Source organism: Melospiza melodia, chromosome 12 (genome assembly GCF_035770615.1).
Source record: "Melospiza melodia melodia isolate bMelMel2 chromosome 12, bMelMel2.pri, whole genome shotgun sequence".
Classification (NCBI taxonomy): domain Eukaryota; kingdom Metazoa; phylum Chordata; class Aves; order Passeriformes; family Passerellidae; genus Melospiza; species Melospiza melodia.
In genome coordinates, this window is record NC_086205.1 from 24,908,892 (window position 1) to 24,936,685 (window position 27,794).

At 43.5% G+C, this 27,794-nt stretch overlaps 1 protein-coding gene across 7 annotated transcripts in view; it reads left to right on the top strand.

Annotated features, from left to right (window-relative positions):
* The window catches only part of MECOM (MDS1 and EVI1 complex locus), a 325,429-nt gene extending 298,935 nt beyond the window's left edge, over window positions 1-26,494 (top strand). For 3 of the 7 annotated variants that reach the window (XM_063167354.1, XM_063167355.1, XM_063167358.1), the window contains 10 exons: window positions 968-2,330; window positions 4,421-4,508; window positions 7,423-7,449; window positions 14,479-14,645; window positions 16,994-17,071; window positions 18,805-18,974; window positions 20,023-20,167; window positions 22,883-23,119; window positions 23,678-23,864; window positions 24,789-26,494. In XM_063167354.1, coding sequence (XP_063023424.1) covers window positions 968-2,330; window positions 4,421-4,508; window positions 7,423-7,449; window positions 14,479-14,645; window positions 16,994-17,071; window positions 18,805-18,974; window positions 20,023-20,167; window positions 22,883-23,119; window positions 23,678-23,864; window positions 24,789-24,923 — 2,597 coding nt within the window. In that variant the 3' untranslated portion in view covers window positions 24,924-26,494. The remainder of the gene's footprint in view (window positions 1-967; window positions 2,331-4,420; window positions 4,509-7,422; window positions 7,450-14,478; window positions 14,646-16,993; window positions 17,072-18,804; window positions 18,975-20,022; window positions 20,168-22,882; window positions 23,120-23,677; window positions 23,865-24,788) is intronic. The other 4 variants (XM_063167356.1, XM_063167357.1, XM_063167359.1 and 1 more) reach the window with 3 other exon arrangements.
* Window positions 26,495-27,794: the final 1,300 nt, after the last annotated feature.

A 27,794-nucleotide genomic window follows, 5' to 3' on the forward strand; every position in this document is an offset into this window, starting at 1 on the left:
GTGATGTGATTGACTCTGTAGTGTCTCACTCTGCACCACTGGGACCCCTTCCAGCCTCCTGCCTCTGTGGAAGGTTGTTGGAAGCTGAGCTCCAGCATGCAGAGTGTCATACTTACTGAGCATCTGACATGCAAAGAAAGAGAGTTTCATTCTTAAAGGAAATTTTTGTTGAAATATGGTCTATCTTGTCATGTTCAAGAAGCAAATAAGCAATATTAAGACTAGGAAAGTTAAGATGTGGAACTTAGAGTTACAGGCACCTGTGAGCACTGTATGCATTGCATGAATAGAAATGCATTGGACCTGTGAGAGTACTGAGGTTTTCCAGGTTCCAGCCTGGACTTCCATGAGATTAAATTTTTCATTGTAAGTAGAAAAAAAAAATGTTTGTTACATTTATACTTGGAAATAGGAAATGCCTGGTTGTCTCCTCCTTCACCTCTTGCCTATTCTTGCACAGTGAAAGCTCTGTGAGGCAGCTTCATCTCTGTCTGGTCCTGCAAATGTTTATTGTAATGATTCATTTCCACATGGGAATAGTGCCATAAATGGATGCCATTTGAAGACACCTGTGCTCTCACACAGGAGCACTGTGGGTTCATGTGGGGTCACAGCACAGGGTCGTGGCTCGTGGGGGGCTCTGGGGGCTAATGCAACGTGGAATAATGGTACTGAACGTGCAGCACTGTGCAGTGCAAAGAGCAAACGAGGAGAGTGTGTCTTTTAGTGATTCCAGATCTTTTCTGCTTGGTTGGAGTGGGTTTTGTGCTGTCTTCTGACATTTGTCTGCTCGGATGCCTTACTTTGGACAGTACAGTTGCTTTTATACATTTGTGCACCTGGACCTCTCCCTGTGGCTTCCTCTTTGACGTTTGATGGGTAAAAAATGGTATTTTTTGCACAACTTTGAGGGTGGGGGCTATTACCACAAAGCCTGAGATGTGTTGTTGTTGTTGTTTACATACAGGTGAGGTCTGCCATAAATCCTATACTCAGTTTTCAAACCTTTGTCGTCATAAGCGCATGCATGCTGATTGCAGAACCCAAATCAAGTGCAAAGACTGTGGACAAATGTTCAGCACTACGTCTTCCTTAAATAAACACAGGAGATTTTGTGAGGGCAAGAACCATTTTGCAGCAGGAGGATTTTTTGGCCAAGGCATTTCTCTTCCTGGAACCCCAGCTATGGATAAAACGTCCATGGTTAATATGAATCATGCAAATCCGGGCCTTGCTGACTATTTTGGAGCCAATAGGCATCCTGCTGGTCTTACCTTTCCAACAGCTCCTGGATTTTCTTTTAGCTTCCCCGGTCTGTTTCCTTCAGGCTTGTACCACAGGCCACCTTTGCTACCTACTAGTTCTCCTGTTAAAGGACTTCCGAGCGCAGATCAGACAAACAAAAGCCAAAGTCCCCTCATGACAAATCCTCAGATACTGCCAGCCACCCAGGATATTTTGAAGGCACTAAATAAGCAACCACCAGTAGGGGAGAATAAGCCAGTGGAGCTTCAACCAGAAGGGTCCTCTGAAGAGAGGCCACATGAGAAACTCAGTGACCAGTCAGAGAGTAGTGACCTTGACCTTGACGATGTCAGTACCCCCAGTGGCAGTGACCTGGAAACCACCTCGGGCTCTGATCTGGAAAGTGACATTGAAAGTGAGAAAGAGAAATTTAAAGAAAATGGTAAAGTGTTCAAAGACAAAGTAAGCTCTCTGCAGAGCCTGGCGTCAATAAATAATAAGAAAGACCACAGCAATCATTCCATTTTCTCACCATCCTTAGAGGAGCAGACTGCGGTGTCAGGAGCGGTGAATGATTCTATAAAGGCTATTGCTTCTATTGCTGAAAAGTACTTTGGTTCAACAGGACTTGTGGGGCTGCAAGACAAAAAAGTCGGAGCCTTACCTTACCCTTCCATGTTTCCCCTCCCGTTTTTTCCAGCATTCTCTCAATCAATGTATCCATTTCCTGATAGAGACTTGAGACCGTTACCCCTGAAAGTGGAGCCCCAATCACCCAGTGAAATTAAGAAGATCCCAAAGGGAAGCTCTGAGTCTCCCTTTGACCTCACCATTAAACGTAAGGAGGAGAAGCCACTCACCCCCATCCCCTCAAAGCCAGCAGCCCCCTCTGCCTCCAGCCAGGACCAGCCCCTGGATCTCAGCATGGGCAGCCGCAGCCGAGCCAGCAGCACGAGGCAGGCTGAGCCCCGCAAGAACCACGTCTTTGGAGAGAAGAAAGGAGGAGACCTCGAGCAGAGGAAAGCTTCAGAGTCCTCTCTGCAGCACGCCAGGCCCACCCCGTTCTTTATGGATCCCATCTACAGGTAAAGGGCTCTCTGCTGCCTTTCAGCGTCCTTTGGTGCAGGCAGCCAGGTCTGCAGGGCTGCCACCCTGTGTCCCTCTCATGTCCCTGGAGGTGCCATTGCACTGCCAGGCCATGGGGGCCACGTGCTGACCTGTGCATCTACATCCCTCCCCACATCCCAGCCGCTCCAAGTGAGCCACAGGACTGGCAATGATGCAATTAGCAAGCTCTCGTTGCCATGAGTCATTAATTTAACCTGCATAGCTTTTCATGCAGAGGTCGAATATATTCTCTGAGTTGGCATCAGTGTTTAATGTTTTGTTTGTTTGATCTGCATTTGATGTCACTGGTTTGCCTGAAGTTCATTTTCTTCCAAAACTCTGCCTCCTCTGCCTTCCCCTGGAGAGGACAGTGCCCCTTGTACTCCACTTAGCCAGCTCCTCTTGAATTCAAGAGGAGTTTCTCATAAGTACAACAAAAAAAAACCAGATTGGCCCTAAGATATGTTAAAAGTAAGGAAATTGAGAATGATTTCTGCCCTTTTTTGCCATTATTTGAGCACTGGGTTTGTTTCTTCAGGCATTTTATTCATAGAAATGAAGGCACAGCATCCTTTTGTGTACAAAGCCTCACCAGTGGGCTCTTTAGGCATAGAATCATCACAGAAAGCTTGGGTTGGAAGGGGCCGTAAAGCTCATCTCATCCCAATCCTTGCCAGGGGCAGGGACACCTTCCACTCCACCAGGCTGTGCAGATCCCCATCCATGGTCTACCTTGTGAAATCAGCGGGAGCATTGTTGGCTTTGAAAGGTGCCCACTGTCAGTGAGCTGAGATTTTAAAAACCAGTGGTAAAATCCAGACCTTCTGGTGTTTCCCAGCAGAACTGAGATGGACCCCACTGGGATGTGAATTTCACCTGCATCCTGTGTGTGTCAGCCCCCTCTTTGCCCTTTCTCCACTTGTATCTCCAACAAGTCAAAGTCATGCATCTAAATTAGTTTAGAGAAATATTAGCCATAAAAATATTTGTCTGTAATATAAATGACTGATTTTACAGCCTCTTGTTATTAAAAAAGGATACTGCCATGTAAATTATGCTAATTTATTACTTTATTTGAAAAAGAAATGCTGTGGGCAAAGTTTTTGGAGAGTGCTGGTGCATAAGACAAGAAGTCTGCATTATGAAGAAACAGGATATGATGCTGTTTAGTGAGATGGTTTTATTCATGCCAGATTGATATCTGTGTTGGACCATAAGTTTTCTTTGCGCCATATTCACTAAAAATGCCTGAAGCAGCGGAAATAATGAGCTGTGGTTTATGGCCCTGCATTACCAACTAATTAAATTGCATTGCAAACTCCCCTGCCCAGGGCAGAGGGGTTGGAGCAAGATGATCTTTAGGGTCCCTTCCAACCCAAGCCATTCTGTGAGCCTATATTTCCATGATTTTAATGAAATCTGTGCAAATTCTGGCAGTTATCACTGAGCCTTCCTTTGCCATGAGTTACCTCTGCACATGGACGACACAATTCATCCATGAAACCATGCACATCAGTCACAGAAAAAGCAAAATCCTCAAATTTCCACACTGTTTCTGAATTGTCCACGCTGGGTTTTGCTGCCATGAGTGAATTGCAGGATTTTTTGCTGGCACCCCAGATTCAAGCCAACCTTTCCTGCCCTGCTTGACCTTGGATGTGCACAGGGGAGGTTTCCAGGGTGGTGGCTGTGATGTCTGGACATTGCTCAAGGGTTCCCTGAATTCCTCTTCTCTTAGTGCTAAGCCTGTTCAGTTGCCTAATTTCTGTATAAAAGTGCTTGGGAGTTAGTCATTGGTTCTTATTATAGTGGTTATCAACCTCTTGAAATGGGATTATTCCCTAGTTAAATGGTATAATCTACTTTAAAGGTGATTTCCAGCCCCACCCTGGCAGTAACTAAGCTGTGTGTGGGAATCAAGACATGATCTCCTCTCTTATCTTTTACTGTTATCTCCTAGAAACAAATTGCTTGATGTGTAATTGCCTGTTTTAAACCTGAGTAGCTGTATGATTGTTAATATCTGAGACTGATTCATCACAAGCAAATCTAATTTTAACATTTACAGAGTAGAAAAAAGAAAGCTAACTGACCCACTGGAAGCTTTAAAAGAGAAATACTTGAGACCTTCCCCCGGATTCTTGTTTCATCCACAAGTAAGTATTTTGGGAATTTTGATGTTGTAAACAAGCCTGTTGATGCTTCAAAGCAGGTGCAGAGAAATGAATGCAGCCTTAGTCATTTTTGGATTTCCTAAAACACACAGTTTTTGCTGGACCATTGTGGTGGAAAAGCGTAAGCATTGTTCTGGGCTTCTTGATGTTTTGCAGATGAAACAACATGTTTTGATTATAGAGGAAGCCAGATTCGAACTGAGTGTGTCTTTTAGAGCCATTTTCCTCCAAACCCATAACGTAGCTACCAACATTTGCAGCCACTGGTGTCATCAGCACTCTCTTGCTCTGAGCAAGGAGAGTCAGTATTGACTATGAGGAGCCGGTGCAAATTCACAGTAAGGCCAGAAAAGCTGAGCATCCCACTTTAAAGGGGATTTTATTGTGTTTAAGGACTCTCATAAAAGAGGGAAAAGTTTCCACCTGTTGTTTCCAAGCCTCATAGTGCAAATGCTCCATGGTTTCTTTGGTAGCTGCTGTGGGCTGCAACGTGTGCAGTGTGTGTAGGATCCCTGCTCCTCCAGTCCTCAAGAGAGGCTTTATGAGGGCTGCTTGCTTGTTCACAGACCACAGTCCTGGATGAAAAACATTTAGGAGAGGGTCCCAAAACAGTTTAACAGCTGTGACGTGCATATGATGTAGGAGGAGGATCTGTGTGCAAACTACACCTTCCTTTTCTTCACCAGCACTGCACCTTCATTTTGTCTTCTTCCTCCTTGCTCAAGGAGATTTTGCTAAAAATCTCAGTTAAATCTTACACCTGAAATAAAATCCTCTGTGGTATTTAGACAGTTGGACTCCTTGCTGACTGTGGGCTGCTTCATCTCAGTAATGACACCCTCTACTCATCCTGTATTTTAAGCACACGACCATGAGCTGCTGTTTCTGGTTCAGGTTCCTCTGAATTCCTGGGCAAAACAGCCCAATTACCACTTGTTATTTTTCCTGGTGAAGTCCTATATCATTTTGTCCTAACTTGCACAGAACATGTCTTGAAACATGCCACTTCTGCAAACTGGGAAGAGCAGCTGATAGCATGTATGGTTGCAGGTGCACAACACCCCTTTCCAATCTCAATGTCTGAACAAAGTGTTGGATTGTGTGTGAAAGTATTTAGTAGTATTTACATGCCATGAGTATTTATGGCATTATGTAAGTATTTATAAGCATGAAATAAGAATTTAAGGTGTATTAAAGTCACTGAGAATTTATGTGCCAGGTTTAATAGCAGCTTAACACCTCCTGCTGAGTTACCTTAAATAAGGTAAATCTGCCCAAATGGCAACACAAGTGAAAATTCCCCTTTAGTAGCAGACAGTGCTAATGCACAAATACACAAAGGACCTCAATCTGCTTTTTGTCCCTGCTGTGAAACAGACTGGTTCCTCCCCATCAAGTCAATGATTCTGTTAGAGCAGCTAAGCAGCTGTAAATTATGAGAAAATTATTTAAATGAGGGCATTTTAGATACTTCATTGATAGAAAAAGCAGGATCATATTGCTTAGTGCTCTCTAGCTGTTCAGAAGCTGTAACTCAGAGTGGTTCAGTGATTTGGGGGTTCTGAAGGTGTTGCTGCAGGTTGGACTGATGCCAGTGGTGAGTGGGGTGGTCAATGGGTGGGAAAGGGGGTAAAATTCACTGTTTGGAGTTTGGTTGGATATTGAGTTGGATAGGAGTTGGAAAGGAGTTGGATATTCTTTTATGCATTCTTTCATGTAGTTGAATATTCTTTTATGCATTCTTTTATGTAGTTGGATATTCTTCTGTGTGGCTGAGTTACCTGGGGCGCTGGGCATCAGGCGAGGATGTGTGGGGGAATTGGAGACATGGGGCATTTCCCTGTTAATGGGAATGATGTTCAGGCTTTCACCCTCTGTGTCTTGTCCCAGGGAGTTATTGAATCTCTTGTTGGTGCCCGAGGGAGGTCCCAGTGCTGTCACCAGGGCTGTCCCTGTGAGGAGGAGGGGTCAGTGCCACCTCTCCATGGCAGAGCCAGCCCAGGTGGGGCAGGGCCAGCCCAGGTGGGGCAGGAGGGAGGGCTGGCTCTGCAGAACCCACATTTCTCACTGTGCAACAGAACAAACAGCCCATGGCCAAGCCTGGCTTTGGTTTCATCACTTACCTGAGTGAGAGGGGTGATGTCTGTGCCTTGGTGTGAGCTGGATCGGTGCAGAGGTCAGCAGTGTAACAGGCACTAAGGAACATTGTAAAAGAAAACCAAACCACCGGCACATGTCCTGTCAAAAAAGTGAATGTCAAAATGCTTTCTTGCAAACTTTTAATAGAACAGAAAGGAGCCTTCTGTTAGCAGAGGCAGAGTCTGGCTTGGTGTTTATGGAGGGCTGGGGAGCGGCTTCCAGAAAAGCTGTTTTTCCTTTATAGTCCTGTTCACCCCTGTAAAAGTACAGGTGGGGAGTGCTCCACGAGTTTTCATTTTCTGCTGGCAGGATTTAAAATATTTACAAACTTATTGTTCATGTCCTAAAAGCTTGTGGTTTTGTTGTTGAATTTATTCCGGAAAATTGCCATCTCAGGGACCAAGAATTTATTGTTTCTTAACTGGGTAATATGACAGCAAGCAGATGGATCATTCAAATAGGTTTCTGAAATAGAACTTACAGACATAAACCCTGAAGTCTGTACCCTGTCCCTGGCTGGGCAAAATTCCTCCCTGTGTCCAAAAGCTATGAAAATCAGATAATTTAATAGCATTCCACAATAATTTGCCATTACGAGGATTTTAATTTTTTAGGAAGAGAACACTCCTGTCCAATAAATCATTCATAAAAACATTTTAATTAGTATCTTGAAATAAAATCTTAATAAGTACATTGATTGCAATGAGGATTCCATTGCAGGAATAATGTGTTGTTTTTGTTTCAATTTTGCTCCCAGTTCCAATTGCCTGATCAAAGAATTTGGGTAAGTTCGTTGCTTATATTTTTAATATAATCACTGTGAAATAAATTGCATAAGAAAAATATAATATGAAAGATAACTTACCTCTCATTTATGGAGCATGCCACTCGTTCCTACAGGGTCCCTCAGCTGAGCAGATGAATATGCTCTTATGAAAAATTGGCTTTATTTTAATGTACCTGATCCTGCTGGTTTTGTTTGGTGAAGGCAATGGGAGCTTTACCTGAGTGAGGGTTGCAGAATGCAGTCTTTTGTTTATATGTGACTGAAATTGTTCCAGGTCATTTTCCTTCAGAGATTGCAGTGAAATTTTCAGGCTGAAATCTTGTTAGATAGCAATAGTTAATAAATATTTAACCATTCATTAAAATACCAAGTCTCAGAGGATTTTATGTTTTTCTCTCACTTAGGTGGGAGTTAGTCACTTTAATAGTCACTTTAATAGCTTTGAAATTTTGAGCCTAATTGCTCATTGCAGTGCTTAAAGCAGAAATAAGATACTTATTTATTTGCTACGTTTAGGTCAAATTTATCCTGTGTGTACACTTACATCATCCTCCTTGCACAAACAGGACTTGTGCTTTAAATGCACAATGGGATAAATTTGAGCTTTCTCTTCTATTTTTGTAAAACCTTGTTTTTAATACATTTAAATAGTTCATGAGAAGGAAAAAATTAAAAAACAAAAAAAAAGAGAACCACAGCAACTGCTTTTGCAGATGCATCTCCAAAAGGGCCGAGTTCTGATCTCGCAGTGCTGGCTGCTCAGCCGCAGTGCTGAACCCGTAAATGCTTGTCCCAGATTTTCCCAGCCTCTGGGCTCTGGAGGGGAGAGCTGGAGCCAGCAGTTTGCAGAATGGATCGTGGGCTGGGGTCCTGACTCACTCACTCTCTGCTGCCCCTGGACTCGTTTCTCCAGGCTCAGCCAGAGCTCTGCAGAGATCCTCCGGTGCTGCTCTGCTCCAGTGTGTCCCCGCTGCAGGAGGGGCTCTGAGCCCTGCCCTCTGCTCCCTGCCCTCCTTGGGGCATCCCTAGAGCAGGGCTGGGCCTTTGCTTTGTGTGAGATTAATCCCACTTGCTTCTGGGAAGAGCTGCCTTATGTAGCTGGGGAGATGCTCTGAGAGGAGCTGAGCAGCACCAAAGGGCTCCTGAGAGCACCCAGAGGTGCTGCAAGAGCTCAGCAAGCGGGAGGTGGGGTGAGATGCCAGGACTGGACAGCACGGGAGGTTGTTCCCAAATATTTTCCTTGGGAAATTTGTTGTAGGACAAGAAGGGGCCGTAGTAGGATTTGTGATTTGGCCCAGGCACCCTTAATCCTCTGCTCTGAGGAAAGTGGCTCTGCTTCAGCAGGTTTGGGAAGTGGAAAAACTCAGTGCAGTCTGTTTCTTCTGTCTGATTCCCTTGACTTTGGCTTAGCCCTCAAATTTCCATCATTCTGCTCCCTTTGTGAGTGTGTGTCTCCTGGCTGTGCTCACGCTTTGGGCAGCTCCAGCAGAAATAGGTGTTTAAAACATGAAGTGACTGAGCAGGATGCTGATTCATGGATGAATCTCCATCTTGAGAGATTTGGTTATGTCACACAAGCCTTTCCATCTCAATTCCCACTTGCATGTGCCACATATTTCAAGATTATTTGAGATTGGTTTTTCATTGTTGGCAGGAGCCCTATGGTGCAAATCAATGAACATCTGTTTTGAATGGATCAGGATTAATTTGATCTCTTTATGCTATTTTGGTCCCATCAGGAGAAGGTTGCTCTAAGGAGGTTCTGTAATTTTAGGCAGACAATATTTGCTCTGGGAAGAACCATTGTAAATAATTAAAAATTTTCACAAATAAATGGAAAGGAATTTGGTGAGTGCCTTAACAAGGGTTTTGTTTTACTGGGCTTAGTTTTAGGGCATGATCCATTTTGTTAACTGTGCTTAATCCCCTCCAACTGCATTCATACAAATCCAGTTATTCTGGAGGCATATTGCAGCTCAGAAGGAGTTTCTTGCTACTGCTTCATAAAGTTCAGCCACATGTGATAGGTCTCTTGAACGTGAATATAACTCAGCCAAGTTCCAGGGCTGGCTGTCCAAATACGCTCAAGACAACACGATTCACAAATTGCAGATTTTAGAGGCAACATTATAACTTCAGCTGGGGGAGGGAGAAATGCTGAGCTTTAGCAGTTGGATTTTGAAGAGTTCCCCAAATAACAGTAGTAAAAATAGAAAGCAAACACTTGAACAGTTTTTTTTCCCATGAGGTCTGGCCATAAAGTCAGTTGTTTTTGTGATAGTAGCAATGAAGCAGTCACATTTGTCAAACAGGAGGTCATGTAATTCATGGCATTGTCTGCGAGATTATTTCATATCATCAGGTTATTCTGAAAAAGCAGCAACAGCAAACCTTCACTTTATTTATGCCACTTTTTCTTGGGTTGGTTAATACATTTTAAGACAAATGTTCAAGGCCCCTGCTGATGATATCTTGCCCGCTGAAATGTTTATAAATACTTGTTTTAGCCGATTATGGTAATGTCTGCATTTTTGAGTCGGAGCTGGGGAATTGTGACTGCACATTAGTTTGCGTCAGTCGGAGGTTAATAGCCTCTCAGGGAGGTGGGGGAAAGCTGCTTCCTTTTCCAGACATCTGGACACAGATAGAATCAACAACTCTTATATGTGTAAATCAAAAGTTACTGTTCTATATAAAACACTGTCATTCACTGATGGCAGATTAGGGGCGCACGTGACCTGTCCGTGAGGCAATAGCTGTATGTAAAATATGTAACAGGATCTTCTCCCTCTCCTGCCTCCTCAGAGGGCTTTCTCCATGGGCATGGCAAACCCACTAATCCAATCCTTGGGGTCAAGCAGTGCTTTCCCCCCCTGTGCCCCATTCAGGGATCAGCACAGCCCTTGGGTGTTGGGTTGGGGTGCAGAACGCCCTGAGAGCACAGCTGGTGTCTTTAGGCACACACCTGCCTCCCTGGTGGTCCCAGGGACCATCCCTGGAGAGGGGAAGTGACCATGAGCACCCACCCAATGCTCCAGGACAGGCACTCTCACCAACACCTCTCTCCAGGAGCTGGTGGATTGAGTAGCATCCCTATGGCCAACACACTCCAGTGGAGGCAGGTCTTGCTTTGCCATCAGTAGTAAGAGTGTTTGTAGGCAAGAGCAGCTATTTCAGGTGTGTTTTAGAAGAGGGAGGTTCATTGTGGAAGAAGGAAAGTCATCTCCTGGGTTAACATTTAGTCATTAAAAAAAGAGCGGGGGAAAAGGGGGAAGAATAAAATAGTGATTTTTGCAATCATTGAAGATTACCAGTGGGTCCACCTTGGAGTGTCACTGTGCCCTGAACTGTGGCATATGTCTGTAAATGCCATAGGAAGAAGGGTGAGCAGGCAGAGAGTTTGTGACTGTTCACTGCAAGTACCCAAATCCAGAACTGACTATGAAGATTCTGCAGAAGATTCAGAGAAAGCTGAGTCACCAGGATTAAAACAACCATGAAAGTCAATGTCAGTAAATACTCATTAATACCATGGGGAAAGTGTGACTTTTAACTCCTGTCATTCAGGAAAAAGATCTTGAAGTTGGTAGTCTTATGAAAATATCACCTGAGTGCTTAGCAGAAAGGAGTTGAAAACATCATTATGTTATAGTGGCTTCAGGTCTTGAATACAGCTAATGTTCCTCTCAAAAAGGCCATAGCAGGATTAGAAAAGACACAGAAAAGTGCAACAATGGTGATCACAGGTAGGGAACAGCTTCCATTCAAAAAGAGGCTAAGTAGATTTTGATTTTTTTCAACTGGGAAAAAATGCCTGAAGGAGCCGTGCCCCAGCTCCATGAGCCCATGAATGGTGAGCAGAACCTAAATGAGGAATGGTTATTCATTAGGGATAACAATACCAAAAAAAAAAAACCCCACAAAAAAATATCAGGCAAAAGGCTCAGCAGGAACAAAAGCCAGTGTCTTTTCATATGCACCTAATTAAATTGGTGAACTCTCCTTGGCAGAAATAGAAATGGGTTTGAAAAGGTTTAGCCAAGTGAATGGGAGCGGCGGCCGATGGCTGTTCAATGTTGTAACAGGGATGCAGCCTCCAGTTAATGCTCCTGCACCTCCCTGTGCTGGTGTGGGGCAGTGGGGGGACCTGTCCCTTGCCCACCCTCCTGCATGTCCCCTGGAGCCCCTGCTTGGCACCAAGTGCCACCTTCCAAAAGCTCACGTGGCAGGTTTAGAATTCCTGCTTGGTTTTCCTCCAGGTTTAGAATTCCTGCTTGGTTTTGGTGTCTGAATGAGTCCTCAATGCAAACCCCCTGGATTTCTCGCTGCTCAGCTGGTGTTTTGCAAGTAGACTGTGAGCAGGGGCTGTCTGCCTGCACTGAAGGTGATGGACAGCATTTTGGGGATCAGGGCTGCAGGATTTCATGAGCTGTAAAATGCCCCCACAGCCCAGGGACCCATCTCACAGTAGGGATTTGCATCTTGAAGGCTCAGAGCACCAACACGCTGCAGGACTTCTTTAGAAAATGCCCCAACTTTGGTTCTTGGGAGCCCTAACTGCAGCAGACAGTACCAGCTATAATTATCCTGATAGCAGTGGGGTGACAGTGCCTTGGATCAGCAAAGCTCTGGGGCCAAACACTTCCCATTGGTGCTGCTGCAGTTCTTGAAAAACATAAATCATACCAGGTCACCACATAAGTCAGGCTTTAAACAAAAAAACCCAAAAAGCTAAGCAGCAAAACAGCAAGCACAATAGTCATTCCTATGGTGAGAAACATATTTTTAGAAAGCGAGTAATACTTTAAAATAATTGGAAGTGCTCGTGTTTCCTCTGGATGAGGGATTGAAGATTAGGTGCTGATTTCATACCTATTTTGGGACTGATGTAATCCTGGAGGCAGCGTTGGAGGTAGAGCTGGTCTGTGTTGCTGTGCATGAAACAAGAGTCTGTCTCAGTTTCTACCCTGCAAAATCCTGGAAATAAGAACTAAAACAAAAATCAGCATGACTAAGCCATTTTAAATGTAAAGGGGAGAATAGTTGCTTTAATATATTACTGGCGGGCACTATGTGCATGAGAAATTGTGATCCAAAAATGATTTAAACCCACTAGATAATGAAATGGACTTGAATATTAAATATACATAAATAAAACATTTATTATACTTCTCAGTACCCTTATTATTCTTCACCATAAATATGCGATATCATAACCCATGCACTGTCTTGTCATTGCTAATCAGCCCGAAGGCCAAAGGGCATTTTTCATTCAAACCATTTATTTTCAGCAGTTGTAAAATAGATGAGTGAATTTTTGTGGGGAGCAATTAGAAGGAATTAAAGGCAGTGGAAGGATTATTTTAAAAGCTTGAAGAATCAATTCCAACTAAAGGAGAATATGAAGTCGTATAAAAAGAAATATATGGTAATGTTGAGGTGTATGGGTTGATAATGACATCTCGGTGCCGAGATAGAATTACCTCCTCTCCCAGCAGCATCATCATTACATATCTCATGCCTGTGATCAGTACATGTCAAAATCCTTCATATTGACAAATGTGCTGTCCACTTGCATCTGTGGAGAATGTTTTAGCAGCTGAGTGATTATGAATCAAACCCCAGAGCTTACAGCCCTTACTGCCTCGCAATGCTTTCACATTTGTTGCCTGACAAGTAAATGTATCTTGACTTCCCTCTGAGATTTTTTATTTTTTTCCACTGTGTTTGATGAAAGACATTTGGCAAATTGGCAGTGGTACCCTGTACGTTGCAATTTGTACTCAGCATTAGGAATCTGAGCATGAAATGAGAGGGCAGGCTACAGGCTAAAGGGAAAAAAACAACCCAGCCCAAAGGCAGAGCTAGCCATCATGGAAATAGTCATGCCAGGAGACAACCGTGTAATTCTGCCAATGAAAATAAAATTAAATAAACCTGCAAAAATTCCCAGTCCCTCCAATTAAAATTTCAGTTTTCCAACAATCAGAGGAGCCTTTTATGGATTTTGAAGAACAGTCTGTGGAGGTGTTCCAGCTGAGAAGGGTTCAACATCTTGTCTTTCATATAATTTCCTTCTTTGTTAAAAGCAAGATCTTGCACAGGGCTCATGCTGTGGGTTTTGTGCTCTGTAGGTGAGAGCTTGGCTTTCTTTTTTTTCATTTGTTTGTGGTGTTATGGAGAGGTGGATGGTTATTCTCACCTGTCAGTAGGCTCAGCAGCATTCTTGAACTCTTCGAGTGGCAATATTTGAGGTTTTGGAGGAGCTTTTCATGGTCAGTTCCAGACAACTAAAAGGAAACTGTTCTCCAGAAATTATTTAATCCCCACTGCCTGCAAATTACAGACAGCTAATCAAGAGTGGAGCCATCCCAAAGCACATGGGGGTTACAAGCAACTAGAGGTAGAGCAAGAATATTAAGAGGTGGAAAAATAGCATAGGCATCTAACAGGGAATGTGAATACAGAGCACCAAACCCACCAACGCTTCATTTCTTCTGTGTTTGTTTAATTGTCTTTGGCTATGATGGGCTACAACACTGGACTGGGTGGTTGGATGTGGCTGGGACATTGATGGAGCCTCTTTGGATCTGGATTGTTGCACCCTTCGTTGAGCTAGAGTGTTCATAAGGTTTCCTCTGCAATATGTGTCCTCTGCAAGTCCTTAAGAAAATGAAATTGGAAGTTCAGTTGTTATTTCTGTTCATTTGGTAATAAATATGTTAAAATAAATTCTATGATTTCTGTAATGGGATGCATGGACTGGTAGGCACACAACCACAGAGCATGACTGCAAAACCTGGAATTTTGTAGGAGCTGGGGCTTAAAAATAAGACATGTACACTGGCTGATTGTTACTCTCATGACCCATAATTTTCAAGACTGCAAATCTACACTGAATTTTTTTTTCTTTTTTTTCTTCTTTCACTTGTCAGTTGATGTTCTTTGCATTTGGGTTGCCAGTTGGGGGTAGAAATCCAAGGAGATTACTTACGGTGGTGGGCTCTGTGCTCTCTCCTGCTGCAGGTGTCAGCCATAGAGAACATGGCCGAGAAGCTGGAGAGCTTCAGCGCCCTGAAGCCCGAGGCCAGCGAGCTGATCCAGTCGGTGCCGTCCATGTTCAACTTCCGCGCGCCGCCCAGCGCGCTGCCCGAGACGCTGCTGCGCAAGGGCAAGGAGCGCTACACCTGCAGGTACCCCTGCAACCCCCTGCTCTGAAATCCAGCAGGGAGGCTCTCGGGACTCGCCGTTCCCAGCGTGGAGAGCGTTTCCCTTTGGGGTTCCTGGCCTGGATCAGGAATGGCGTGGCCAGCAGGAGCGGGGAGGTTGTTCTGTCCCGGTACTGGGCACTGGTGAGGGCACACCCTGAGTGCTGTGTCCAGTTCTGGCCCCTCAGTTTGGGAAGGACTTTGAGATGCTTGAGGGCATCCAGAGGGGGCAGTGAGGATGGTGAGGGGTTTGGAACACAAACCCTGTGAGGAACCCCTGAGGGAGCTGGGGGTGCTCAGCCTGGAGAAAAGGAGACTCAGGGGTGCCCCCATCACTCTCTATAACTCCTGAAAGGTGGCTGTAGCCAGGTGGGTTTGTTCTTTTTCTCCAAGAACTGGAAAGCACAGGGGCAATCCAAGATAACAAGGAAGACTCTTCACACACAAGGAGAGGACACAGCCTCAAGCTGTGCCAATGGAAATATAGGTTGAATATTAGGAAAAAGCGTTTTACTGAAAGAGTGATAAAGTACTGGAATGGTCTGTCCAGGGAGGTGGTGGAATCACCATCCCTGGATGTATTTAAAATAGACTGGGTGTGGCACTGGGTGCCATGGTTTAGTTGAGGTGTTGGGCATGGGTTGGACTCAGTCTTGAAGGTCTCTTCCAACCCAGTGATTCTGTGAATCCGTGATTCTATTTATTAAATTATTGGTGTTACGAAACAAAGAGCTCTCCCTTGATGCATTGGAGTGGCTGCCTAGAAGAGAGGCTGGATAAGATTAAGAGAATAAAAGTAGGTATTTGTTAAAGGCCTTCAATAGGTACACCTTGGGCTGTCAGAAGACTCCCAGAGGCTGCACCCAAGATGGACAACAGTCACGAGTTTTTCAGACAATTATAAGTTTGGCCCATTTACATATCAGAGGTTAATCCTCCAATTACAGTTTCAGGTCATGAAGTAATTTACTCCAACTTTGCCCCTCCCAATTCACTGTTGTTTACATGTCTTCTTGAGTTTCGGGCCCAGAGAGGAGCTGTTTTGTCAGTAGAAGACAGTAACTAACACTGTATATGGAGTTTTAGAGTTATACACGAAAGCAGTACAAGATTTGAAAAATATAAAAGCTAAATCCTAAGGCATCACCCTGTATCACAGTGGTTTGATAAATGAGGTGGAAACCGTTAAATAAACAATTCTTTTTTTTCCAAATTTTCTCATCACTTTCATATATAAAAGCATGCTTTCATAATTGATTTTTTTGATCGTAAACTACAGACGTGTTTTCTCTCTGGCTTCTGGTTTTAATATCCAAAGGGATCGGTGATAAAATACATGACTTATTAGGACTTGTGTGTACAGACTTAAAAAAAAATCCCACAATGAAGATAGTCATTGAATGTGCACCCAAAATGAATGGGAGCTTTGTGCAGGAGAGTGGAATTAGCTGTGTGGGTATTTTGAAGGCTTATGCATCACGTTGTGAAAAAATAAATGGGATGTTAAAAGTGAAGGGATGCAATCTTCAAAGTCATTGCATGGAGCTGCCACCACCCTCATTCACTTAAGAGAGTGCTGTGTGTGCTCTGTCCCCATGCAAAAATGTCCTCAACAGAATGGGCCAATTATAAACTGAATATTAACATGCAACTTGAATGAAGGGGAGAGCTCAGAGCTCATGATAATTTTTTTTTTGCCATTATTTTTCCTGTGACGTATTATCGAGTTTGGAGAATGGTTTTTAAATTGCACTGCTTAGGTCTCTATATCATCTCCAGAATGTGCAGGCGTTTGACACTGGCATATCGGTTTATCTGATCTTTTTGAAAACATGTCACCTTCTTTCAAGACATGTTGTTATAGAAACATACCTTGATGGATTAGGTCTTTGAGTCTTGTCTGCTCTGATCCTATTCAATGCACAGAGCGGTGTCACGTTTGCTGACACGTAGAATTGGTTGAAAGGTTTGAAATTTGCTTACACAGAGGCAGAAATCCAAGGCTTTAATAACAGATTCTCTTGATTCCAAATCTGAATGAGGCTGATAATCATCCAGTGGGCTTAGAACCTCGGGGTGATCTTTAAAACAGGTTTTTCATGTAACTCTTGCTTCTGCACAAGCAAATCTGGTTGGTGCCAGCAGTTCCAGCCCCACTCTTGTGTGTGTGTGGACCTCTTCCATTTGCAGAGTGCTTTTATTGAGATGTTGTTGCACCAAAGCAATGGGACCATGCTGTGATGATTCCATTCGGGCTGTGCACCCAGTGCGGCTCAAACTGGGATGAAGCCACTGAAGGATGTGTTGTCTTATCAAACATTTTCTTATCACAGATACTGTGGCAAGATTTTCCCGAGATCTGCAAACCTGACGCGTCACCTGCGGACGCACACTGGAGAGCAGCCCTACAGGTACCACACCCTCACCCCTGTCTGTGCCGTGGCCAAGCTTTGGGGTCCCTTCCAATGCAGGCATTTTCTCTGAATAAAGCCAGGGAATCCAACATCCTTGCTGGACCAGTTCCAGCCCTTCCTCCTTAGCTTTGGGCCCACCATTGCATTTTGGTGTCAAGAGTTTTGTGCTGATCCTTGGTGTTGGAGCTGCAGAAGAGGGGAGAGTTTTGGTCTTGATAAAGTCCTTTTGGCTGGGGCAGCTTCCCAACACAGCCCCCAAGTCCTGCCCTTGCTGGCAGGGTGGCTGGCACTGCTGAACCAGTGTGATTGAAGTGATGTTCAGTAGGGCTCATGGACCTATTTTCCCTTACAAAAATGTTTTTTACTGGAGTTCTGTGGTGTTATTTGCAGCCTAAATTTGAGTGATTTGTCAGTCATCTGATTTCGGAAAGGTCCTGGTTGCAAAGGCATTACTGTATTTATTTGTTTCCTGCCTAATCTGGATCCTTTCTGAGGTCTGCTTAACCAAAACCCATGTGGGTGTACTCTCCTGTTGATAAGAACATGTGTGTGATACTGAATCCAGGACGGTCACATGCAGAAATGTGTATAAAGCTTCACCTTATTGAAAATGAAAGGCTAATTTAAACTGGAAAGAGGCCAGTTCATGTTCCAGTAAAACAAATGTACAGATTTCTGCTTTTTATGAGCTGTAAAGAGCAGAGTAAGCTCATTGTTTGTGAGGAAACAATGTTTTTTGCATCTAGTCTCTTTGGGAAATGAGATTCACATCTAATTTTATTGAAGGGAGGTCTTGATGCATATTATACCCGTCCACTGCATAAAAGCCACAAGCAATTAGTAGCATAATGGGTGATTTCAGCACTAAAAAACATTTTACATCCTTGACAAGTGTAAGTGAGGCACGGGAGAAGTAAAAGATTGAAAAACTAAAGTGGTGAAGACTCTTGGCTGGTTGCCAGCCAGAGAATTTGGAATAGTTATAGTATGACTTAGTAATGGCTTAAAGAGCAATACAGTAAAGGCTTTAGGGACTCCAAATCGCTGCAGAGTATGAAAATTGATGCCTCTGGTACCAGAGTGATAGACTAAACTACTCACATTGGCACAGTATTAAAGGTTGGGATTGTTTATTGCTGGTTTTTGCAAGATAACCGAATTTCCTCTGGGATTAGCAATCAAGCAAGCTAATTCCTCAAGAAAAGATTTAATCACACAGTATAATTTAGAATAGGAAAAGAAATAGCCCTTTTTACCTTATTTGAGCATTAGAAGAGATCTGTTTCATGTTTTTTCCAAAAGTGTTTAATTGTATTGTATTGGCAGCACATGAAACAATAGAGTTATTGCTCTACTGTTTTCAAACTTCCCAACTTTGCGTGCAACAGTTTTAAAAACATGAGACTCAATTACCATAGCTAATTTGATGCCGTTAGCTCAGAAATATTATGCTCATTGCTAGAGGCAGTACTTAAAATATAAAGTCTAATATGAATTAAAGCTGAAAACCCCACCATAGAAGTTGTGTCTCCATTCCAAGAGCACGGCTCTCTAGTTAGCCAAAATTTGTCTTTATGTCAGGGAGGATTGAGCCTCAGTAGGGAACAAGGAGCTGTGGTTGGGTGCTGAGCCTGAGCCCAGAAGGCTCTTCATGTATCTTAGGACAAATCTTACATTTCCAGCTACTAACAAACTCTTTCCTGCCCGCTTGTTTTGATGGTTTTTTTCAGATGCAAATACTGTGACAGATCCTTCAGCATATCCTCTAACCTGCAGAGACATGTGCGTAACATCCACAATAAAGAGAAGCCATTCAAGTGTCACTTGTGTGACAGGTGTTTTGGTCAACAAACCAACCTTGACAGACATCTGAAAAAGCACGAGAACGGGAACATGTCTGGTATGTTCTGTCTTTTCCCTCCTGTCTTTTCCCTCCCCAGCCTGCTCCCTGTCCCGTGTGCAGGGATTGCCCCTTCCACAGGCACACGCTGCTCCAACGGGTGAGGGGGTAGCAAAATATGTAAGTGCCTAAGCTCTGCTGACGTTTAAAGTGCTTTGAAAATCCCAGCATAAACTCTCCCCTTGTATAACTTAAGACCACTGGATGATGTCTTTTCTTTTGGTTTTAATTAAGCCGACCCATAGCGTCTAGAGAACAGACTGGGAAAATTGGTTTAATCCCACCTCTGCAATCGCTTGGCTCTCAATTAGGAGTCCTAGATTTAGAGTCTCAGGGGGCACTCTGAAAGATTTTCCTGGCACCTTCTGAAATATTCCCACCTTCAGGAGCTGGAAAGCACTGGCTATTGTGGAGCTAATGGTGCCTCTCAAGCCCCAAAGCAAATTGGTCACTGTGCAGCAGCAGCACAGGCAGTGGCAGGAAGGGTGACATTGGGCTGGTTTGGGTGTCTGCAGGGTTTAATGAAAACCCTCTCTGCAGTCCTTCCAGTCTGCATTTTGCCTCAGTGGAGGCAACCAGGGGCATGCAGTCAATGCAGACCTGTCCCTTCCCCAGTGCTCAGAGAAGGGCATCTGACACTGGGCTCTCAGTGAATATGTCAATGGCTGCTCCATATTTTGAACAAATCTGCATAATTGATAGATAAAAATTAAGTTCCATTTGCTCAGCTCGACCGTTGGTCTAAGAAGGACAGTTATCAATGGACAGTCTTGGAATCACAAGCAGCAGCAGGGAGATGTTGAAATACAGACATGGCAAAAGTGATGATAAATCATGGAAATGGTACCCAGAATGCAACCAAGTCATTTTGGCTGGAAATCACCTTTGCCCATTAATTACTGATTTTATGGCCAAAAGCTGATGGTTCACACTGACCAGCTTTTGGCTCTCACCCGTATCAACCAGAGTTTCAATTTCATTTTGATTTAAATGGTTAAATATAGAAAATGTAAAGAAGCAGAAAAAAAATCATATGTTTTGCTTTAAGGTACTGCAACATCTTCACCTCACTCAGAACTGGAAAGCACAGGGGCAATCCTAGATGACAAGGAGGACTCTTACTTCACAGAAATTAGGAATTTTATTGGAAACAGCAACCACAACAATCAATCCCCCCGAAACTCAGAGGAGAGGTGAGTTGTGTCTGATCTGTGCCTTCAGAAGGTGCCCACCACTCCTTTTCCAGGTCTGCAGACCTGATTGTTCACTTTTGATGGTGTCTGGGGCCAGAGTTATTTCAGAATCTGGTTGATTCAGTGGCCACCTTGGTGTCTCAGGAAAAAAAATGTATTGATTCTCTCCCCACTGGGTATGAAGATGTTCCAAGTGGCAGGTGCTGGACAAGAGATTCCATCTGTGAGCACATTTCTCCTTGTATCTGGAGCTCTCAGCTTCAGGCTCCCGCCGTTGATTTAAGTCTGCTGAAAAATTCCTTCTCTTTACATTCACGGCAGAACAGGTGAATTCTACATCCTGTGGCTAGATGCATGGAGCCTTAGGATTTAAGTGCAATTTAAATGTGTAATTAATAAAGTAGACCGGGCTAAATTCTTGGATCAAATGAAAGATTGTAGCTGGAAGTCCTTTCCCGTAAGTAACTCAATCCCAAGAAAGATGCTGAGTAGCCAAAAGCCCGCGAGGCTGCGGGTGGGCGCTGGGAGTCCACAGAGCTCCAGCATGTGAAAGAGCTTTTTCTACTAAGATTTATTAAGTATATGGGTGTTTGAATTCTTCTGAACTAACAGAAGAGAGACCACTTCTAAATATTTTCAGTTAATAAAAGTACAGCTAAGCAGAAAAGGCTGTGGGACGGAGCCCCCACATATTTCTTTGGGATTGGTGTTGCATTATGCATTATTTTCCCTTTTGAATTGGCATTGCGTTATCAACATCAAAAAATTCTTGCTGTTGGTGGCAAACTTTGCTGTCTCCTCAATTTCTTGATGCCCTTGTGAAGGGATAAAAAGGGTAGACACGACACAATTTCCACTATAGTATTGGATTAAGTGATTACATGCATATTCAAATTTCATTCCATCTTGATTGGCAATGAGGGCTTGGGATTTTTTTTCCTTACACATCTGGTCTCAACATGTCCTCCAACAGGAAGTCAGCAAAGTGGAAAGGTTGCTGGGTTGTGCAGTGTTTCCTTTCTAAATTTGGCACTTCAGACTGCTCTTGACGGATATTTTATCCCTGGCAAATTGCTGCATTTGAAAGCAAAATTAGAGAATCTGTTTTCTTAATCACATGGCTTTTGTTACTTTGGTTGTAGTCCATCTCCCTTTCATTTTTAGCGGCCTCAATTGAGCATAACAAGCAAGTTGGCAGCCCAGACTGAGCTCAACAATTTCTTATTTCTGCCTATTTAAATAAAAGATGATAAAGAGATATTTCTCTGATGATCTTAGAGGGAGGCGGCTGCTTCAGTTCTCCCTGTTCTGCACAACCTCAGATTTTTTTGATACTCTTCTAAAGACAGACTGTTCCCAAGAGCTTTTTTCAATGCAATACTAAACTCATGGCAGTCAGCTGGAATTTGCTCGGAAAATAGATGAAACTCTAATATGTTCAGGAAAACGGTGCTGTTATTGTGGCAGAGACCAGCTTTGCTCCTCAGAAAGTCAAATGTTAAACACCAGCAAGGCTGTGAGGGCTCATATTATCTTGCTCCAACGTTGGGTCTATCCCATATTGTCCCGCACAGTTTGAAGCACGCAGAGTCTGAGGCAAACTGCGTGCGGACAATAAGGTTTCCATTTTTGTAACTGTATTCCTGGAAGAGTTAAGGACCTTTTGCACAATGAGAACAATAGATGAATCAAGGCCTCTGTGCTGCATGACGTGGTGGGGGCAGATACGGTGGTAGCACGAATTTTGGGGGGGCTCCACTGGGTGCAGCTTGTTCACGTCCCTGTGCCTCTTGTTGGGCGTTCGTTGAGGCCGTGTTGAATTTCTTTAGTTCTCATTTGATGTGATGGACACAATGCAGTCTGAATCCTACAGGGTTGAGACCATTACCAAACAACCCCTACTTCAGCATGGGTATTATGTCCTTGATAAAAATCCCGTAGGAAGTAGTTAAGAGAAGTCATTGTCTGAGAGCAAAGGGCAGCGTAATAACAGTTTGTAGACCAAATGGTTTTCCATGTGTGTATTGTTGTAATTACTCATTTAATAAGAATAAATGCACTTAAATTGCCTTATGACCTTTCTTTTCATTGCTTTTTACCCTTCAAATGAGTCAATAACCTAGTTCAGCACGGAGGTGACGTTGCAGACCACTCTTCAGGTCTCCAGCTGAAGTCCCTTACCTTCCCATGTATGAAATCCATACATTCAGTGAAGCAATATGGCTTCCAGAGGGGTGGTAGTGGGCAAAATTAATTATGCATGTAATTTTGACTTTAAAACTCTGAATGCGATATTGGATGTCGTTTTTTTAAAAAATGCCAGATCTAATTTTCAAAGTTTCTTGGCCCCTACAGCTTCTGTTCAAAGGCAGTGAGCTGTTTTGCCCAGACTAAATATATGATTGGAAACTTGAGATGAAATAATGCATGGGAAAATTTGGAATGGTTATCTGAACTCGCCTCTTGTTAGAGCAGTAGTTTTAGCAGGATAACAGGAAAATCCCATGCTGATGGTGCTGTAACGTCCCACTGATTTCTGAGTGGAATTTTCTCCAGTGCTGCCTGAATGTCTAAAGCTAAGCAAGATATAAAATACAGAAATCACTTTATTCTGCTGGGAGAGATGTTTTTCAGATCTGCCTCCATGAGTCTGCCCATGAGGAGCTCTCATATCTGATCTGTGTTTATAGCTTGCATTTGTTTTGCTCCTTTCAGAATGAATGGCAGCCACTTTAAGGATGAAAAAGCCATGGTAGCCAGCCAGAACTCGGATCTGCTGGACGACGAGGAGGCGGAGGATGAAGTGATGATGGATGAAGAGGACGAGGAGAGTGAAGTGGCAGGGAAGGCAGTCAAAGAGCCCGCGACGAGCGACATGCACGAGGGCACTCCCGAGGAGGATTATGAGGAAACGAGTGCTCTGGACATGAACTGCAAAGCTTCCCCTGGCAGGTTGGTTCCTTCCGAGTATTGGTGTGCCCGATAGGCGGGATGGGAACAATAAACCACCCAGGAGTGCCAGCACCAAACCGGCTGCCGTGGGAACCGCTGCAGAGCGGCCGCTTCCCACTCACAATAGCAACGTGCGTCCGTGTTTGGGTCAGCACCAGCCCTGCTCTCAGCCTCCTCGTGCAGTCTGGAGCCCTTGTTAGGAAAACTGACTGTGCTTGGGGAGCTATTGTGAGGTTCTGGGTGAGACAGGAAGCAGGGTGAGACAGTTCCATGGGAGAGACGTTATCTGCTCTGCGAGCCGTCCTGGATGTCTCATAATGGCCTTGTGAAAGGCTGTGGAGACACCATGAGAGAGACAAACTCTGCCTCCCCCACTCAACTGCCCTTTCTTTGGAGCAGAAAAGGGAATTCCTTTTACTTCAGAATCGCCATTCCATGAGGCAAAGTGGTTTATGAATATGAAAAAGGGGGAAATTTCTCAGATGTGTAAATCTAAGATGAGGGCGCGCAGAGAGGATCATTTAATTGACATTTAAAACCTCCGTGGTGTTTTTGTAGGTATAAAGAGGAGGAGTATAATAAGACTGGACTTTCGGCTTTGGACCACATAAGGCACTTCACAGATAGCCTCAAAATGAGGAAAATGGAAGAAAATCAATACAGTGAAGCTGAATTGGCAGCTTTCAATGCTTCCCAGCTGCCAGAGGACCTCAAGCAACCGTTGTACAGGAAATCCAAATCCCAGGTAAAAGCTTAACTCAGTTAAAATATTTCTGTCACCAAATACCCGCAGGATTAAGCTGTTAGTGTGTGGCAGGCAGGGTTGTTCCAGCTTTGTCAGACAGAGCTGGCAGCTTCATGTCCACAAACCTCAGGCTCACCCAACATCCCACTGCACCTCAGAGACATGGCAGGGTGCTCTGGTCCCTGAGAACAGAGGATTTCCATTTTTTTTTCCTATTTTTTTTACTATTTTTATTCTTCCTGCTGCCCCCAGAAATGCCACAATAAGAACTAGTCCCACTCTGCTGACACTGATGCTGCAGATTTTAGCTGCAGCCTCACAGGGATGTGACTTGATCTTCTGGCTGGCTTGGCTTTTTGTTATTTTTTTAGTTTTTGATGGATGGTACCACCTTTAGCTCCTCAGCATGTTTTACAAACAGCAATAACTGAAATGGCATCCTCGTGCTATTTTTTGCCGTTTTCTAAACATTAACTAATTAAAATGGGGTTTTTTAGCCCCTTTGAAAGATTCCTGCTTTAAAAACTGCAGAATATGCATGTAGGAAAGGTCAGCAAAGGAGACTGTTACATTTGGTGAAATACAGGACGAGACAAGGGATAATGTGATTCCTCAGCCTCTTGAAAAGAGACTCCAGTGCCAAGAATCTGAAGGCAAAGGAGACTTTGGGACCTTGTCAACTATTAAAGGTTCCTCTGAGCTTTGTGAAACCAGATGAAAGCAGAAATTATTATTACTATTAGTGAGTCAGAAGTGTCAGTGAAGGGGTTGACAGTGGTTTTTACCTAAAGCATTTAGTTGTTTTTTTTTTTAAATAAGCTGAGCCCCATGGCTGTATCCTGCCTGCCGCCCTGGCCACGCGCGGGTGGCGCGGGTCCAAGCTCAGCAATGTGACCTCCTTGTCCCTCTTCTGTCCCCATCCAGGCCTATGCCATGATGCTCTCTCTCTCCGAGAAGGACTCCCTCCATTCTGCACCCCACAGTTCTCCCAACATGTGGCACAGCATGGCGAGAGCCGCCGCGGAATCCAGCGCCATCCAGTCCATCAGCCACGTATGACAGTGTGGAGTCGTTCCGAGGATGGGACCAAGTCCAAACCAGTAGCATGGCTCTTTCACATATGACTGTTTAAAAGACTGCTGAGCAGAATGCCTTATAAATCTGCAGGGTCACTCATTTAAAGTCTGGTGACCTTAAACGGAATAATTTTAAAGAAAAAAAAAAAAAAAGAAAGAAAGAAACTATTTATTCTCAATATTTTGTTTTGCACAGCAAAGGCAGCTGCTGACTTCTGGAGGATCAATGCGACTTTAAAAAAAAAATAAAATTTTAAAAATTGTTTCAGTGGATTACGTAAACGGGGCCGGGAAAAAGTGTCTTCCAGTTCACCCGGCTTTGAGGGGCAGGGGCAGGAGGGTTAAGACTGCATTGATACACACATGGGCACTCCTTTAAAGTAGGAACTGAATTGATTTTCTTTTTGTATAAGATAGTTTGACACAGGATTGGGAACAGTTGCTTTTATGTACAAATCTCTTCATTAAAGCTTTATGCATTTTAGCCCTTCAAGGAAAGAAAATAGTTCTATCAAATGCACACTATCCATCGTAAATGCAGAAAGAAGTAACAGGGAATATTTTGTTCTCTCCGTAATTCTTTTACCTTCTCAACCGCATTATTTAAAAAAAGAGGAAAAACGAGGAGAAAAAAAATGGCGGAAAAAGAAAGAACTCTGAGAAACAATACATAAGAGGCTTGTGTATATTGTAAACTATGAATGTTCACTACTCCAAGAAGCTAAATCATCCAGATAATTCCGTGAAAGCACCGCGTTCATCGACAGCACCACTAGTTCGAATCATTGTAAGGAGATTTTTTAATTTTCGACAATCATGTCACTATTTTGTTGTATTGTTTCCTTTCCCCCTACCCTCTTAATTTCTCCTTTGTGTTGTGTGTACCGTGTATTTATTTGTTGGCAAACGATTGTTTGTTGATTACAATAGCACTGTTCCTGTAACAAACAGCACTGCTCCAGTCCCCCACTGCGTTACGACGTAAGGCACCCATGTACTTCCAAAAAGAGTGAGGTGAACTGATCTGTGTATATGGGAGTGCAAAACAGTGTTTGAAATTTTCTTACATTCCTCTTTTATTTTTTTTCGCCTTTTAATGAACTAAATAACTAATAGATGCGACTTAGTTTTGTTCTGTTTTTTTTTTGTAATACAGTAAATTGATTCGATTGTATAAACAGTTATAATTTCTTCATGAAAGCATGATTCTTCTGATTAAAAAAACTGTACCCAATATTTTATGCTGGTTGTCTGCGAGCTTGTGTGATGTTATGTTCATGTTAATCCTATTTGTAAGATGAAGTGTTCCAAATTTATGTTTTAAAAAAATAAATAAATAACGGAAGGTATTCAGTTATTTTTTGGGGGTTTTTTTGGCCTTTAGTGAGGGACCAGATTTATTTTTCCTTTTGTTTATAATCTCATTTTGAAATAATCGGCAAGTTGAGGTACTTTCTTTAAATGCTTTGTACAATGTAACTGTTACGCATTTCAGTACATTACTATGGGAGGATCAACTTAAAAAAAAAAATAATAAAGGACTACAAAACTGAAGGGATCCATTTCCTTTTTGTCTTGGTTTTGTCTGAGTTGGGGGCAAAAACAAAAGGAGCATTTCCCCTGCAGCAAAGATGGATCTGTGGGGTCATGAGGGCAACCAGAGGATGGGGCACTGGGAGGTGTCTTGGACTTGGCCATGAAACGTGGGACCCGAGCCAGAGCCTCTCAATAGACTGACTGTTAGAGGGGTTTAGGAAGTCCTCTAAGGTTCAAAACACTACCTTGGAAATGAGGGATATTTAGGTCGTTTCAACAGAAGAGGTCGGTGCAGTGTCACCTTCAAAAGCACTTGTGGACCCCTGTGTTTGAGTTTTGCCTGCCTGCTGCTTGTTGGGAAGAAGTGGCTTGGCTGGTGCATAGTGAAATATTCACTCACCAGAGTGATCAAAATCCATGGCTGAGAAGCTAAATGAGCCTCCCACTGCACAAAATGAGCCTTCTAGAGTCTAAAAAGGAAAAAAAAAAGAGCATTTTAATTTATGTTCCCTTTGAAATCAGATCAGAATCCCTGCTTCTGGGCAACCTGTGGAGGAGGGATGTAAGAAAAGCCAGCATTTTCCCAGGGAATGCATGTTGATCTTCTCATCAGCAGAGATAGAAAGGCTGAGATGCTCCTCTCTCAGCCTGTGTCAGTGGCCAAGGACCTCTCATAGCTCCTAAGATATTTAATAAGATATTTAAGTTATATTTCAGAATAACCTGTACGTGTCATTCTTGTCTTCAGCCCAGGTGTGGGCTTGTTTGGTTTGCTCCTTCAGCTTAAAAGCCTTCTGCACAAGTTGGTGGCAAGCCGAGAACCTACACTGGAATGGTTTTCATGCAGGAAGCCTAAACCCCACCTGGAAAAAAAGTAAATAGATTAAAAAAAAAAATCCCGTGTGCAATATATTCTTGTACTGCAGTGGCCTAAGGTAATGGCCACGTACCTGCAGATAATTGCATAAATAGGCCATTATTTTTAGGGCAGTTAAAGCCACTGTGAAACTTGGTTTTAGGTTTCTGCCAAATACAGAGAACAAATAGATTAATCAAGTCAAGCTTTATCTGCAAACAGCTTTCCAGATCGTTTTCCCCTTTAATTTGATGCAGTGACAGCCCTTATCAGCTCTGCCCTCACCTGCCCTAGATGAAAGAGGGTTTGGGAGGTGGAGAAAGGGTGGGACAGTGTCCCCTGGGTTTAATGTTCTGGGTTACAGCAGCACACCTATCACAGACCTGCCAGGTAAAGTACTCCTTGAGCTGAGCTCAGGGTTAGCGCACCCTGCCCATAACCAGCTCTGGTGACCATTAGGGA